Genomic DNA, 13,142 nt, shown 5'->3' with positions numbered 1-13,142 from the left:
TCTTTTTGCTTGAGACACATTAATATAATATAATATAAGTTGATCAGTAGCCAACAAGCTACACCATTACACTTTTTATCTTTAAGTTAAAGATGATTATATGACCTATAAAGCATTATGCGATATGTATTTGTCTTATATGGACCCCGAGTCTGAAATAAAGTTTGATCGATTGTCATGAAAGAGTGGTTCAACTGGTCATGATGGAATATATTGTATTTGTTAAAAGCTTGCATGTTCCCGAGTCAGCAGGAAGTGGATTATACCAGTAAAATGTGACTCTGACCACAGACAGAGGTAGTTTTTTATGGGTCTACATGGATCTTGAGTGCACTGACAGTTGAAACCATGTCAGACTGCACATTTGCACCCACTTTGATAATTCAGTCAGCATGTTCTCGTCACTGCAGGTGAAACTCCTGGAGAGTCTCGAGTATACGAGCCATTAAACCCCAGCCAGCTCTGAGGAGTCACTTATTCACTCGCCTCATGTCAACTCTGTAACCCTGCGACACACACACACAAGCACACACACACGCACACAAAGCAGGATATTTGTCAAGCTCCAGCTGAGTTGATAGTTCGTGTCATGTAGAGTTGCTGAGGGTTTAGTTTGCTGAATCCAGTGACAGTGGAAGGCTCATTTGGGGGACAACATGTGCCCATATTCAGGATTAAAGTTATTTGCATCATTGATAATACCCATCAAAAAAGCTAACACAAATACATCAGTATGAACTACGTTTCCACCCAACCCTTATCTTAATTGTCCAACACAAACACTGCTCGGACAATGTTTATCTTTTATTAGCTCATTAAGAATATCCCAGGAATTGTTGAGAAATGTATTCACGAGTCCTGCACACAATCAAGTGATTTACTTTACCCCTGTTTTCTATTACTTCACAATGTGCAGCTAAACTCATCCACCAGCAACTACTTGTTTTGTGATTGTGAACTTTAAGGCAGCACAAAGAAAACTAAATCCTGCTTTGGTAAAATCAACTGCTCTCAAACACCGCTCTGCGAGAAAATGTCTTAATGGTCGGCGTCACTTTGCACCAGATGGGGAAAGATGATTTATTGGGTGAACAATGAAACAGAGAAGTCCCTGCTTGTGTGGACAAATCATCAATCCATGTTGGAAAAGTAAACTTCTTAATGAAGTTGTCGACATGTCAAGGTGGTTAAGGAGTCAAGTTGTACTGAACTAAAGACAGTAAGGATTTCTCTTGTTTTTTTTGTTTGTGTGTGTGTGTGTGTGTCCCTGTGTGTACACCTGTAGATCTGAGAGTGTGTGCAAGTTGTGTTCCACTCACCTTGTCGCCATAGAATGCTTTGACCTCGGCAGTAATGGAATCAAAATCCCCGCTGATATAGTCGGGGAGAAAGCTGGATGTGAGGATAGAAAAAAAAAAAGAGGGTGAGTGACAGAGCGAGAGGGTTACGATTGCAAGAAAGACAGAGAGTGTAAGGCAGAGATAGAAGAGAGAGAGAGGACATCGGGGCATGTGTCAGCTCTTTGATCTGTGCAGCGAGGGAGTGACGCCGCCGGGGGAAGACGAAGAGACACGGAGACTGACAGGGTGATTCTCTGTGGCAGTGAGCCTGGCGCTGTCTCTCTCACACACACACACACACACACACACACACACACACACACACACACACACACACACACACACACACACACACACACACACACACACACACACACACACACACACACACACACACACACACACACACACACACAAATAAACAGAGCATGATGTACCTGGTGTTCGTCAGATATTGGCCTGTTCCATTACACTGACTACATTCTCCATTAGAGGCGAGGATCGCTTTGATTACTACAGGTCACAGTGCAATTTGATGTTGTGAGACATGTGCTCAATCAACGCAGTATACTGTCAGAGTAAATGGGGAAGTAAGGTAAAACAAATAGCCCGTGTGTCTGTTTTTAGGAATAGGTCTATTTATTTGGACTACTGATATGGGTTACAGGACAAAGCAGTAACAACACTACAGAGTTGTGTGCTGCTGTTTGACAGTCAACAGTACTGAGAACCAAATTCTGATGCTGTAAGCTAATATATGATATGAAAGTCCTGTTTCTGGTTTTAAAAATACATTATTTTCTGCAAAGGGTCAAAAGCTGATTTTCATATAGATTTTATGTCTCTATAGATCTTCTGTCTATCTTCCTGAGGGAAGATGCTGATCACGACAGTTTACACATTTAAAGCTCAACAAACGTGAGTAAACTGTGTTTAAATGGTGTGCTGATTATGCACCATAGTCCCTCTAGATCACTAAAAAAACAAAACAACAATTAAAAGTTAAGCTTTGTTTATTAGTGCATATTTCAGCCATTTTAAATGATTAGAAAACAAATTAGTAACAAGTAATGAGCCCTCAGAGTACAGCATGTATTAATGTTGACAGTTATTTTCTCAGTTAGTATGCATGACAAAAATGTAAGTTGACTTTGATGGTGGCAGGAACGCGTGTGCAAGAGGATACAAATGAAACTGAACTACTAGGTTTGAAAAAGTGTTGCTTGCTTATGTAAGGCCACTGTACACGCACATGTTTTGTACAACCGATTATGAAAAGGAGAAAAAAAGAAAGAAGAAAATTCAATATATTGGCATGAAAATGAATTCGCCCAGCCCTACTTCCCCATGGTTTATGACTCATATAACCCAGAAATGCCTCTCAGAAAACAGGCACAATGATCCCAAAATGAAGTCATACAGAATATTAGTTGTTAACTACATAAACCTGGCAGAAACTCGATGTTAATACATGCAATTAAGAGGATTACAACGGAGAACTAAACTGGGCTGGAGGTTTGGGAGTATATACGTGCATGCAGGCGTTGCATTGTGAATACAAATATCACATTGTATGTTATTCATCCAAATACAACTGTGTTTTGAGGCAGCCTGCATTCCCAAGGTGTAGGAATTAACAAGGTCTCTAGCAGATATCAATGAAAACAACCAAAAATCCTCCAGCCACTACTGACTGAGTGGAACATTCCTGTCAGAGAGACAGATAGCTCTCTGTTTATTCCATTTATGTGTGTGTGTGTGTGTGTGTGTGTGTGCGTGTGAAAGAAGCAGGACCACGAAGGGATGCGGTTACCGCTATCTAGAGGCATTAACAGGTCTGACATTACGATTTCATGGTTGGTTGGGTGGTGCATTTGTTTGTGTGTGTGTGCGTGTGCGTGCGCTCCCCAGCAAGAGGCGAGAGCGGTGTTCCGGTCGGTTGAAGAAAGAGATACAGGAGGATTATTCCCTCTCTCCCTACTCAGTGCTCCCATTCACGCCAAAAAGATACAGCAAGACAAACAGAACAGCAATTATATGCAATCTACTGTCACGCACGCACACAGACACACACACACACACACACACACACACACACCTACCACAGGCATGCGTGAAGTCAATCAAGCACAACTTTACCTGAGCTGAACAAAAAAAAAAATGTGATCCAGGTAAAAACTTTCCTTGTCCAAACAAACACATTCACAGGCACTAAAATGTGTACACACACACACACACACACACACACACACACACACACACACACACACTATATGCACAAACATCTGCAAATAAGAAAGTACACGCAGGCACACTTCCCCGCATTATAATGCAGGACGTCACAATTGCATGTCTATTCAGAAGTAACCTTCATGTGACAGATGGGACGAGACGTGGCACTGGGCCTGATCAGAGCTTCACACACACACACACACACGCACGTACACACACACACGTGTACACACACACACACACCCTTGTGACCTGTGCACATGACTCCATCGGCTGATGGTAATTGACCAGGCGAGAGTCTAAATTCTTGTATTTGTGTTTGTGTGTCTGCGTGCTGTGTGTCTGACAGTCTTCACTTCCACATTAATATTAACTGACACTTTAATTTGAATGGGAAATAGAGCATTTTACCGGCGGTTTGTCTGAGTGCCGGGTGGCTGGGATGGCTGTGTGACCTTTGCCTGTGTGTGTGTGTGTGTTTGTCCATTAGCTGGCTTGTGTGTCCCTCTCTCTGCTTCCTCTTTGCCTGCTTTCCCCCCCCCCACCTCTCCTTCCCATGCTGCCTTGGGAACCTTCTCTGTGACCTCGTCTCATTTTCGCTCTGCAATACTTAGTTTTCTGTGTAACTGAGGCAATTTCCGTCAATCTAACCACTTCATTTAGATTTTAAAAAAAAACAATCTCTTCCACTATCTCATACTTCCTGTCTTTGTTTCCATCAAATTAAGCCGGACCATTCTACCATATGACCACTTAATTACAACAGAATGTTTTCATTGTAATCTCCTGCTCCCTCACATCTTTCATCATCTCCTGAAATCACAGCACGATGAACACCCTTCTCCCTTTTCTCATCTTTTCGGTACTTGAGGAGATGCGGCTCTGATTACTCCCCCTCATCCCTCCCGTCTCCCAATCAGAAGAGCGAGGCCGGTGAAGGAGTGGAAGGATTATTTTTTGGGGGGGGGACATAATTAATGACCCATAACAAGCCTGAAGCAGAGCACTTTGACACGTCCTGCTCTCTGAAGAATATGACTATTGATACAAACTGTAAGGCATAGGCAAGGGACTCGTCACTGAAAGCAACAGCATTATGTCTTCTCCCAACAGTCAGAATTAACTTTAGAAACCTTCGTAATATATTTTAAAAGAAACACAAAAAATAAGTTGTGTGAACTTGATTATTTTTGTTATGGCCATGAAGGTTACTTTGGAAGGCACTTATACGAGGACTTGTTTTGCAGATGCGAGGTGTATGTGGTATATACACGTCTGGAGATAATGATAAAGCAGTACAGAGAGCTTATTATCTCGCTGCAACAAAGACCAATTAGCAAGACCTCAAGGCACATAAGTGTGAGCTTCCTTGCATGCCGGTGTACATGTACGTTTACCATGCTACCATGCTTATGTTCATTTGTTTTGAAGCACAAAACACACACAAAAAACAGCTGTTTGCCGATGGCTGGATGCATGTGTGACTGTGAAACATGTAGGCCGCTGTGTGTTTGTAGTAGCTTGAGTTGTTCAAGCAACAGTGATGCTGGGATTTGAGATCCAACAGTGATTAATCCCAAAGTTAAATCAGCTTGATGGCTGTAGGCTGTCAGACTAATAACCAGACGCTTTCATAACTCAACACACTCCTCATGCCCTGAACACACAAACACACACTTTTTTAACTCTCAGCATTCTCTTAGGGCTACTAGGTGTACTAGAGATCTAATTCTAATTAATCTTAATTGTTACAATTCCTCTATGACAAACAACACAACAGACATTATGTAAAAACAAAAGTGCAAAGCCTTCATTTTAAAAAGGTGAGGCCCCGATCCCCATGCTCATCAACTCTACTCAGCGGGTCCGTTTCCTACACAGAGCGATAAACACAGAGGGGACGTTTCAATCAGCCTGCAATAGACAAACCCCACATGCAGCGGAAAAGCACATCAAGTGTAGTGAGGTCATATCTGGGCTGAAAACACAGAAGAAAACATAGCTGGGCTATGAGCTTCTTGAAAAAAAAAGATGAGATAATAATAAAGAACAAAAAAAAAAAAATCTATAATAGTAGCTAATTACTGCGGATTAAGAATTGAAGCAAATCATGAATTAAACACGGTACCAAATTGTGAAATGACTCATCATGTTGATTAATTCATGTTGAGTGTGCAATTAAAAAAAAATAAAAAATATGTAACAGCACTGAAAGCAATTAGGAGGATTGAGTCCTCTCTTAACGGTCATCAGCCGATCCCAGAGTCTCCCAAACCCCCCCCTGCCCGGTTCCATCTGCAATGTAATCCTCTTAATTGCTGGACTGTGCCCCTGTTTTTAAAGTCACGCGACTGTCGATAACCCAGCAGTTAGACGGGTAATCATTTGACGACAGCGTATTAGTAGGGAGCTTTGAATGGATTATATAATGAGTTTGATACATGTGAAAGCTAATTAAAAAGATTCAAAACAGATAACAGCCTTAGAAATCTTCACTGACCCCCATATGCATATTAAGTGGACTCACACTGGGTCCTGACCACTGACATGATTAAAATACTATCATCACACACAGCCATTGGTCTGTCTGGTGAGCACGAAGGATAAAAGGTGTGACCGATAGAGAGAGCGACTGTCGGAGGCATCTCTTTGCCATTGAGTCTTAAGTCTTGCGCTCGACAGCTTCATTTGCTGAGCAACGGCATTATCTTTTCTAAACCAAAATGCATACGCAATCATATGCTGACACACTGAAAGTCTCATCCGCATATACACATGCTGTAGTCAAACACTCATAGATCCACACACACACACACACAGCCATCTTTCTGTAACTTTACACACACACACACACACACAGCTGCAGTTTTTATGAACTCTGCTTGTGGACAATTGCCTCCCCCCCCCCCCCCGTTCATCCATCTCTTGACTTCTTATCCTCTAAGAGGATTTGACTAGATTTACAAATTACACCCAATGCTATTTTCATTTAGAAATGAGGATGAGAGCCAGGCGGTCTCAGCTCCAACGAAAAGTTCCAATGAAAGCTATTTCAGTGCATTCCTTTGACTGATGACAGTTCTGTTGATGGAATTAAATCACCTACTGATAATATGCATACAGCACAAGTTACAGTGCAGAGCAGCTATTCAACCACTACCTGTAGGTGTGGCTGTGTGCGACTCATGAAGAAAAAAGGGAGAAACCATGACGTAATGCCATATAACGATGTCTAAACTAAACACACAATAGAAGAGCTTTACCATCTGACTCACGCTAAACTATTGATGTTATTAACAGCTAAACATTACTTTAGATCAGTGCCATCTTCAAATTCCCCAAAACCCACATTCACCTGAACCCCAGCTGGTACATAGGAGTCCGAGCACTAACTGGATTTGGATTTTTTTTAGGTTAGCTCTTTGCTGAACAGTTACTGGCATCTCAAACTTGAATTAAAATCGCAGTACATGTGTGTATATGCATGCATGTCAATGATGAATACTGCTTATTGTCTGGTGCTGACAGGTTTTAAAGAAAAAAGGATAAGAGGGAAAGACAAAGTAAAAGCCATTAAATCTAGAGAGACAAAGCATGATTGGCGGAGCAACCCTTATTCAGGTACAATAATGGGGCTTTGAGCGATGTCATGCATGTAATAGTAGTACTTTAAAATCAGTACCAGGAAAAGAACTACTGAATGACAAAGATTTCTAAGAACTGAGCAACTACTGCATACACATCAGCCATGCACTGTATATCATCAAAGAACACATTACAGGTCAAAAAACAGTGGCGACAGGAGCACAAACCAAAATCATACGGTGTGTGTGTGTGTGTGTGTTTGTGAGAGACTGAGAGATCACTCATCAAAAAAAAGATGCATAGCGATTTGAATGAATTCAAGTTCCATCTTGATTTTGTATGAAAATATAAATATGCTCCATTTGTCTTCTAAGTGAAGCTGAACCCTTGACGTCGGCCATCATGAGAGACAGAAAGCCTTGGCCTGACGTGCCCCCTCCTTAATGGCCTAATGACTACCATTAAGGCTGTTTTGACAGAAAATGACTTGGAAACTGTCTTTTAACGGTGGGAGGCCGTCCGCCCACTTTGTTCCTGTGGCGGAGCAGGCCGCTGTAGAGGCTGACCGCAAACTTTATTATCCTCATTCATTGGTTATCCGCAATCATCCAAATCAGTTATTTTCTAATGGAAATACACGTTCGCAGGTCGTGGAAAGGCCATCACTTTTTATGGGGGGGGGGGGGGGAGGGGCATAATTTACATTTCAAAGAAAATCTTTGAAGGATCGTGACGCTACAAATTTCAATTTGGGTTTGTCCTCCGAAAAAAGCCAACCTCAGGCAAAGTTTCCCTACAGCCAAATGAAATGCCTTGATTTTCCTCAACATATCTGACACAACTTAAATCTCCAGCAGCATAATGTCAGCGCGCACACTGTGAAGCACTTCTGCTGGCTTCTCTTTTTAAAACTGCATCTTAGAAGCCGACGTGTTAACCTGCAGTGAGGGAGCACAATTTGTCAGCATTAACTTGCAGAAGTTTGGGGGGGGGGTGGGGAGGGGGGGGGGTGGGGAGGGGGGGGGGGGGGACTTAGATGTGGGACTTCTCTACACAATGCTCTGCATGTATCTGACAAACAAAATATCCCACTTATAATGTTTTGAACTGAAGTTTTTAACCGTGATATCTGGGGTGGAAAAATAAAATGTCCCGGTGCTGGTTTCACTTGGGAGAAAAGTGAAAGCTCCGAGATGTACACCCACACACATACACAGAAACAGGCAAATGCACAACAACACACACATGGTATCTATTACATATTTGTCTTGGTTTCAATATAATATTTATCTTGGTAGTAGTTTTTGGTAATCTTTAGTTGTCTTTTTCTTTTCCTGCATCCCTCTCATACAGCCCTCTATTTGATTACATGCTGCTGTTGTCTGTGTTGCTGCCGGTACTCATAAAGCCTGGCTTTGATTGATCACCTGCATCTCCCCCTCTCTGTAGTCCATTACTTATGGTAATGTCAGGTTAAATACATCTAAACTTGCCGGTGATTGATTTACGCATCCCCATCCATAAACATTCCCTTACTTTTTAGCCTCCTCCCCTTCCTCGCTATTTCCCCTCCCGTCTCCAACCCTCCCGTCTCCAACCCTCCCTGTATAACGTATAGCGTTTGGGTGGGGAGCAATGGGGCTGTAAGGGAGGCCTGGCTGCTGACAGAGCTCAGGACTGGAGGGTCAGACAATGCAAGCGGACTCTGCCAGCAGGCCAAACAAGCTCAAACTCATACTCTGAGACAGAGATACACGACTAGTTCTATCTATGCTCTATTTTGCTCGCAGACACACACAACGCATACATGTTTGTTGTACTGTACTAGTGAGGACCTCATCGTTAGCGCTCCATACCTGCAGCCTCTTGAATCTAATCTTAAATGCAATTGTAGTTCTGACTTTAACTGTGCGGCTTCTTTTCCATCAGTTATTATTAGAGAACAATTGCTGTTGATTGAGCATTATATATTGTAGTAATGTGAGTCATCACTGCATTGTGTAATTACAATATTCTACCTCCCCTTGTTTATGTTTTGACTGGCTGAGATCCTCCATGCAATTTGTTACGATACAAAAACAAAAGTTATATTGTTGTCGTTTTGTAATTTCATCATCGTGCTACTTGGGAATGAACAATAAAAGCACAAATTCTTGACTTTCAACACTTTTAAACAATTAAAGGAGTGTGGTTGTTTTGCAGTGAATCCGATAAAGTCAGCATCATTGTGCCATTTCCTCAGCTGGTGCCGTTACAATAAATGGTTTTGACTTTAACAACGTGGCCCGTTTGACTCAGCAAACATAATAAACATGTTTGATTAATAGCAAAATATGCAGAGCCTCTGAACGCAGTAAATGTGCCGTTTTTAGTGGATCTGCACAGTCATCATACACACTCACATTATAAGAAGTTCGGCTGTAAACTCAAGGACAAGGAGAAGTTGGCCCCACTGAAAAGGTGTGAATGGGCCGAAGTGACGTCCTGTTGCAAATATGTCCTCACCTCCGATGTCCACAACCTCAAATGGCTGTTACCACGATAGAAGTGCAACAGCATGCACGTATAGGGAGACAAACCCAGACACAGATGACATCACATTCACACCCTGACAGAATACACACACCCATGCTCACACTCAGCGTGTTAATGTGAAAGCCTCAACACTTCAGGGACTCAGGAACCCCAGATCCATCTCTGTCCTGACAGCAGTCCTCCATTAGCCGCGCACGCGCACACACGCACTCACGCACGCACGCACGCACACAATTGAACAAACAGTGTGCACAGAGGAAGACATAAGTGAAAACACAAATTAACACATGCAAATGTGAACACGAGGCACACTCACCTGTCTCTATCTCCGGCGGTGTTGTTGTAAAGGTGATTGGCAGCTCCATCGGCACATGCCCTCAAGAGAGCTACGGAAAGATAGACAGAGAGATACTTTAGCCTGTGTTACTGAAGGCAATTTGTTTTATATAAATAGTACACCTTACGTTCACTGGAGACACATTTCTGCCTTTATATGAGTCACTGTTCCATATAACCCAGTTCAAACTGGTGTCAGCAATGTGCAGTACCACAATAAACCATGTCTCCACTTGTGCAGAGGTGAGCATACAGGTGGGCGTGTCCTCTCTACTTTAGGATGCTTCGATTGTCGTTCCTGTATAGGTGGGTGCACCACCTTAGCGGAGTCTAACTGCTGTCATAAAAGTGTCCTTTTCTCCACACACTTCACTTGCATCAATTCGACCTGCTCACATTCAGAAAGCCTCACAGCATGTACGATTAGTCCCCCCCCCCCCCCCCCAGGAGTGAGATACAAAGATGACACATACTACTTGGCATTGGACACCACATACTTTGTGAAGCAAGGGATTAGGAATCGTGACCTGCCATTTATGAGTCTGAGTTGTACAGGGTACAAGGATTTTCAAAGGAATCATTCTCAGGTAGGACCTTGTGTATCTCTCTTTATACTGAGGTGCGCTTTCATTTCAAACGGTGTCCGGGGGTTTTTGTGAGGACGACTACAGCTTCTGTAGCCTGCTGGCTGGATTCTTGTTTTGTGAGATTTCTTTAGTTGAGTGACATATAATAAAAGTGATGTTATTATACACTGATCCGGAGTTTCATAGCGGTGTGAACAGCACACCATCGCTCCACAAAAAGCCATAATGAAGATGTTAAGTTTTCCTCATCATCGTCCGCTCACTAGTTTGCTGGCTTCCACTGCACATCAAGCATGAAAGATGACTTCAGTGGCCTCGGTGTTTCCGTGCGGCGGCGTGCTGCGTGCGTCGTCTTTTTATTGTCTTTTGCGGATGCTGGTGGGTCAGGACCGTGACCAGTTCATCACTGGAATCTGATGTGGGCCACCTTTTGAAAATAATGTCAACGGCCAAAGAAAGTAGTGTGAACGCAGCCAAAGATGAATGTTCTGCTTCTTTATGCGCCCGACGTCAGAGTGCTGAACCCACAAGAACAAATTCATAGAAAAAGGAAAAATATAACAAGCATGTGTTTGGATACCAGCGTCAGTAATACCAAGGCTTTTGTTAAACAAAAACCTTGGTATTACATCAATCACTGCAGGTCCACATTAGTTTTAAAAGAAAACTACTTTTCTGCCATATAAAATACAACAAATGACACACTACACAGACAAGTAAATTGGATTTGACCCTCTAGAGGCAAAGTGTGTGAAAGAGCACTTACCGTTTCTGATTTTAAAAACAGTAAAATGAGGTGGTTATTTGCCATTCTTGAAATGGTGTTCAAGTTGCATTAAATTAGATGCAAACTATTTGCAAATGTATGCTCTTTCATGGCCATTATTTTATTCAAATTGAACAGGCAGCCTATTTTTTTTTTTAAGAGTTTGGGGCTCTTGTGTTGCACACAAGGGAGAAACTTCAAAGTATCAGCTGGCGTTTTCTCCTTGCACCTCGCTCAAAACTAACTAAAGCCTGCACCGAAGAGGCGACGGGCAACTGTTGTACACAAGATGTCTGTCTCATCCAAACTCATCCTTTAGTGTGCACGTAACTCATTTGTTTGGTTGAACAAAAACAGTACAGTAATACGATAGGATAGACTATATATCACAGCCGTCTCTTATAAATGGGAATTTTGCAAGCAAGCACACATTCCTGTAGGTTAACTTTGTATTTGAGCAGCATATTTCTACTGGATACGTTTTTGTTACTGGGTTAAATGTCCAGAACTGTAAAATTCTGTCTTGCAGCGCTCTATTTATTTGTTAATTGGAGAATGCGAGCCTTAGTCAAGGAGCACAAATCCAGTTAAAGGCACCCGGTGACATCCTTTTGGTTCTTCACGTTTTCTTCTATTTATTGAGGCGAGACGTGACATGTATGACAAGATGAAACCGGACAGGAGTAACAAAAACACTATCAACGAGACAGTGGTACCTACAGTATTACCTACCTCGCACTAAAATAATCATCAAGACTTTCTATCTGATTCCTGCACATCACAGTCATTAATTAAATATTAAAGTTTACAATTCTGTACACTGTAACAACGAGACATCACAGTCCTCAAACTATAGGCCTGCCTGTACGAAGCATACTGAGTTACACCTACATACTGTAAATCCACAAGCACACACACAAACACTTAAGTAGACGCGATTAGCAGAGTTAAATGGAGTTCGGGGGCGTCTCAATCTAACTTTCCTTGTCTGGAGTACTTAAAAAGTGGGAGAATGCAGACGCAGTGATGTAAATAAGACACTCGAGGCAGTGCTTCATTCATAACCCTCACCACCTGCTGTCGACGTTTCACGTCAAGAAATGATTGGAATGTAAATGACTCATTATCTCTGAGAGTGCAAAGGCTGAGAAACTTTTCAAACAGAGAAACTCTCCTTTAAGCCTGCTGGTGCCAGACTGTGACGATATCAGTCATTATCTGTGTGCGCACACAAAAACACACACACACACACACAGAATCATTTTCAGACTTAAGGTTCTAGTACAGTTACTTCCGTCTGTCAATCATTTACTCAGCTCTGTTTGCATGGCATGCCATTCAAATGCACACACACACACACACACACACACACCTGCAGTAAAGAGGTTTAAAGTGATTCTACAAAGTGCGGCTTTCAGGTGCCAACATCATAACAACCTTTCAAAAACTATCTGCCATTTGTATCATTTCCCATTATATGCATGTTCTCACCATATTTGTGCCTCATATCCATCCGTAATGCTTTCAAACTGTGGTGTAATAAAAAGGGCCATCAGGCAGATCTCATAAATATCAATGAGGGGTCGTTCTTCAATATCTTGTTTACATTAAAACCTCTTTTGAAATAATTTAACGCTGTTAATTTATCATTTACTTTATCCACAGCACTTACGGTGCAGCCTCCCTCCTCTGCTGACATAAATACTGCCTCTGCTAATGACAAATGACATGACAAGTTTATACATTATATTAGCCTCATTC

General features: G+C 42.1%; 1 protein-coding gene across 3 annotated transcripts in view; it reads right to left on the bottom strand.

Annotated features, from left to right (window-relative positions):
* The window catches only part of tpk1 (thiamin pyrophosphokinase 1), a 55,554-nt gene that overhangs the window by 30,491 nt on the left and 11,921 nt on the right, over positions 1-13,142 (bottom strand). For all 3 annotated transcript variants that reach the window (XM_076080479.1, XM_076080477.1, XM_076080478.1), the window contains exons 4-5: positions 10,009-10,078; positions 1,320-1,392 (exon numbers count right to left, since the gene is read on the bottom strand). In XM_076080479.1, the coding sequence (XP_075936594.1) occupies positions 1,320-1,392; positions 10,009-10,078 (143 nt within the window). The remainder of the gene's footprint in view (positions 1-1,319; positions 1,393-10,008; positions 10,079-13,142) is intronic.

The sequence above is a fragment of the Anarhichas minor genome, unplaced genomic scaffold (genome assembly GCF_050575085.1).
Source record: "Anarhichas minor isolate MPS153535 unplaced genomic scaffold, ASM5057508v1 ptg000074l, whole genome shotgun sequence".
Lineage (NCBI taxonomy): Eukaryota > Metazoa > Chordata > Actinopteri > Perciformes > Anarhichadidae > Anarhichas > Anarhichas minor.
The sequence above is the reverse complement of the archived record's forward strand: the minus strand, read 5'-3'. Positions and strand labels throughout refer to the sequence as shown.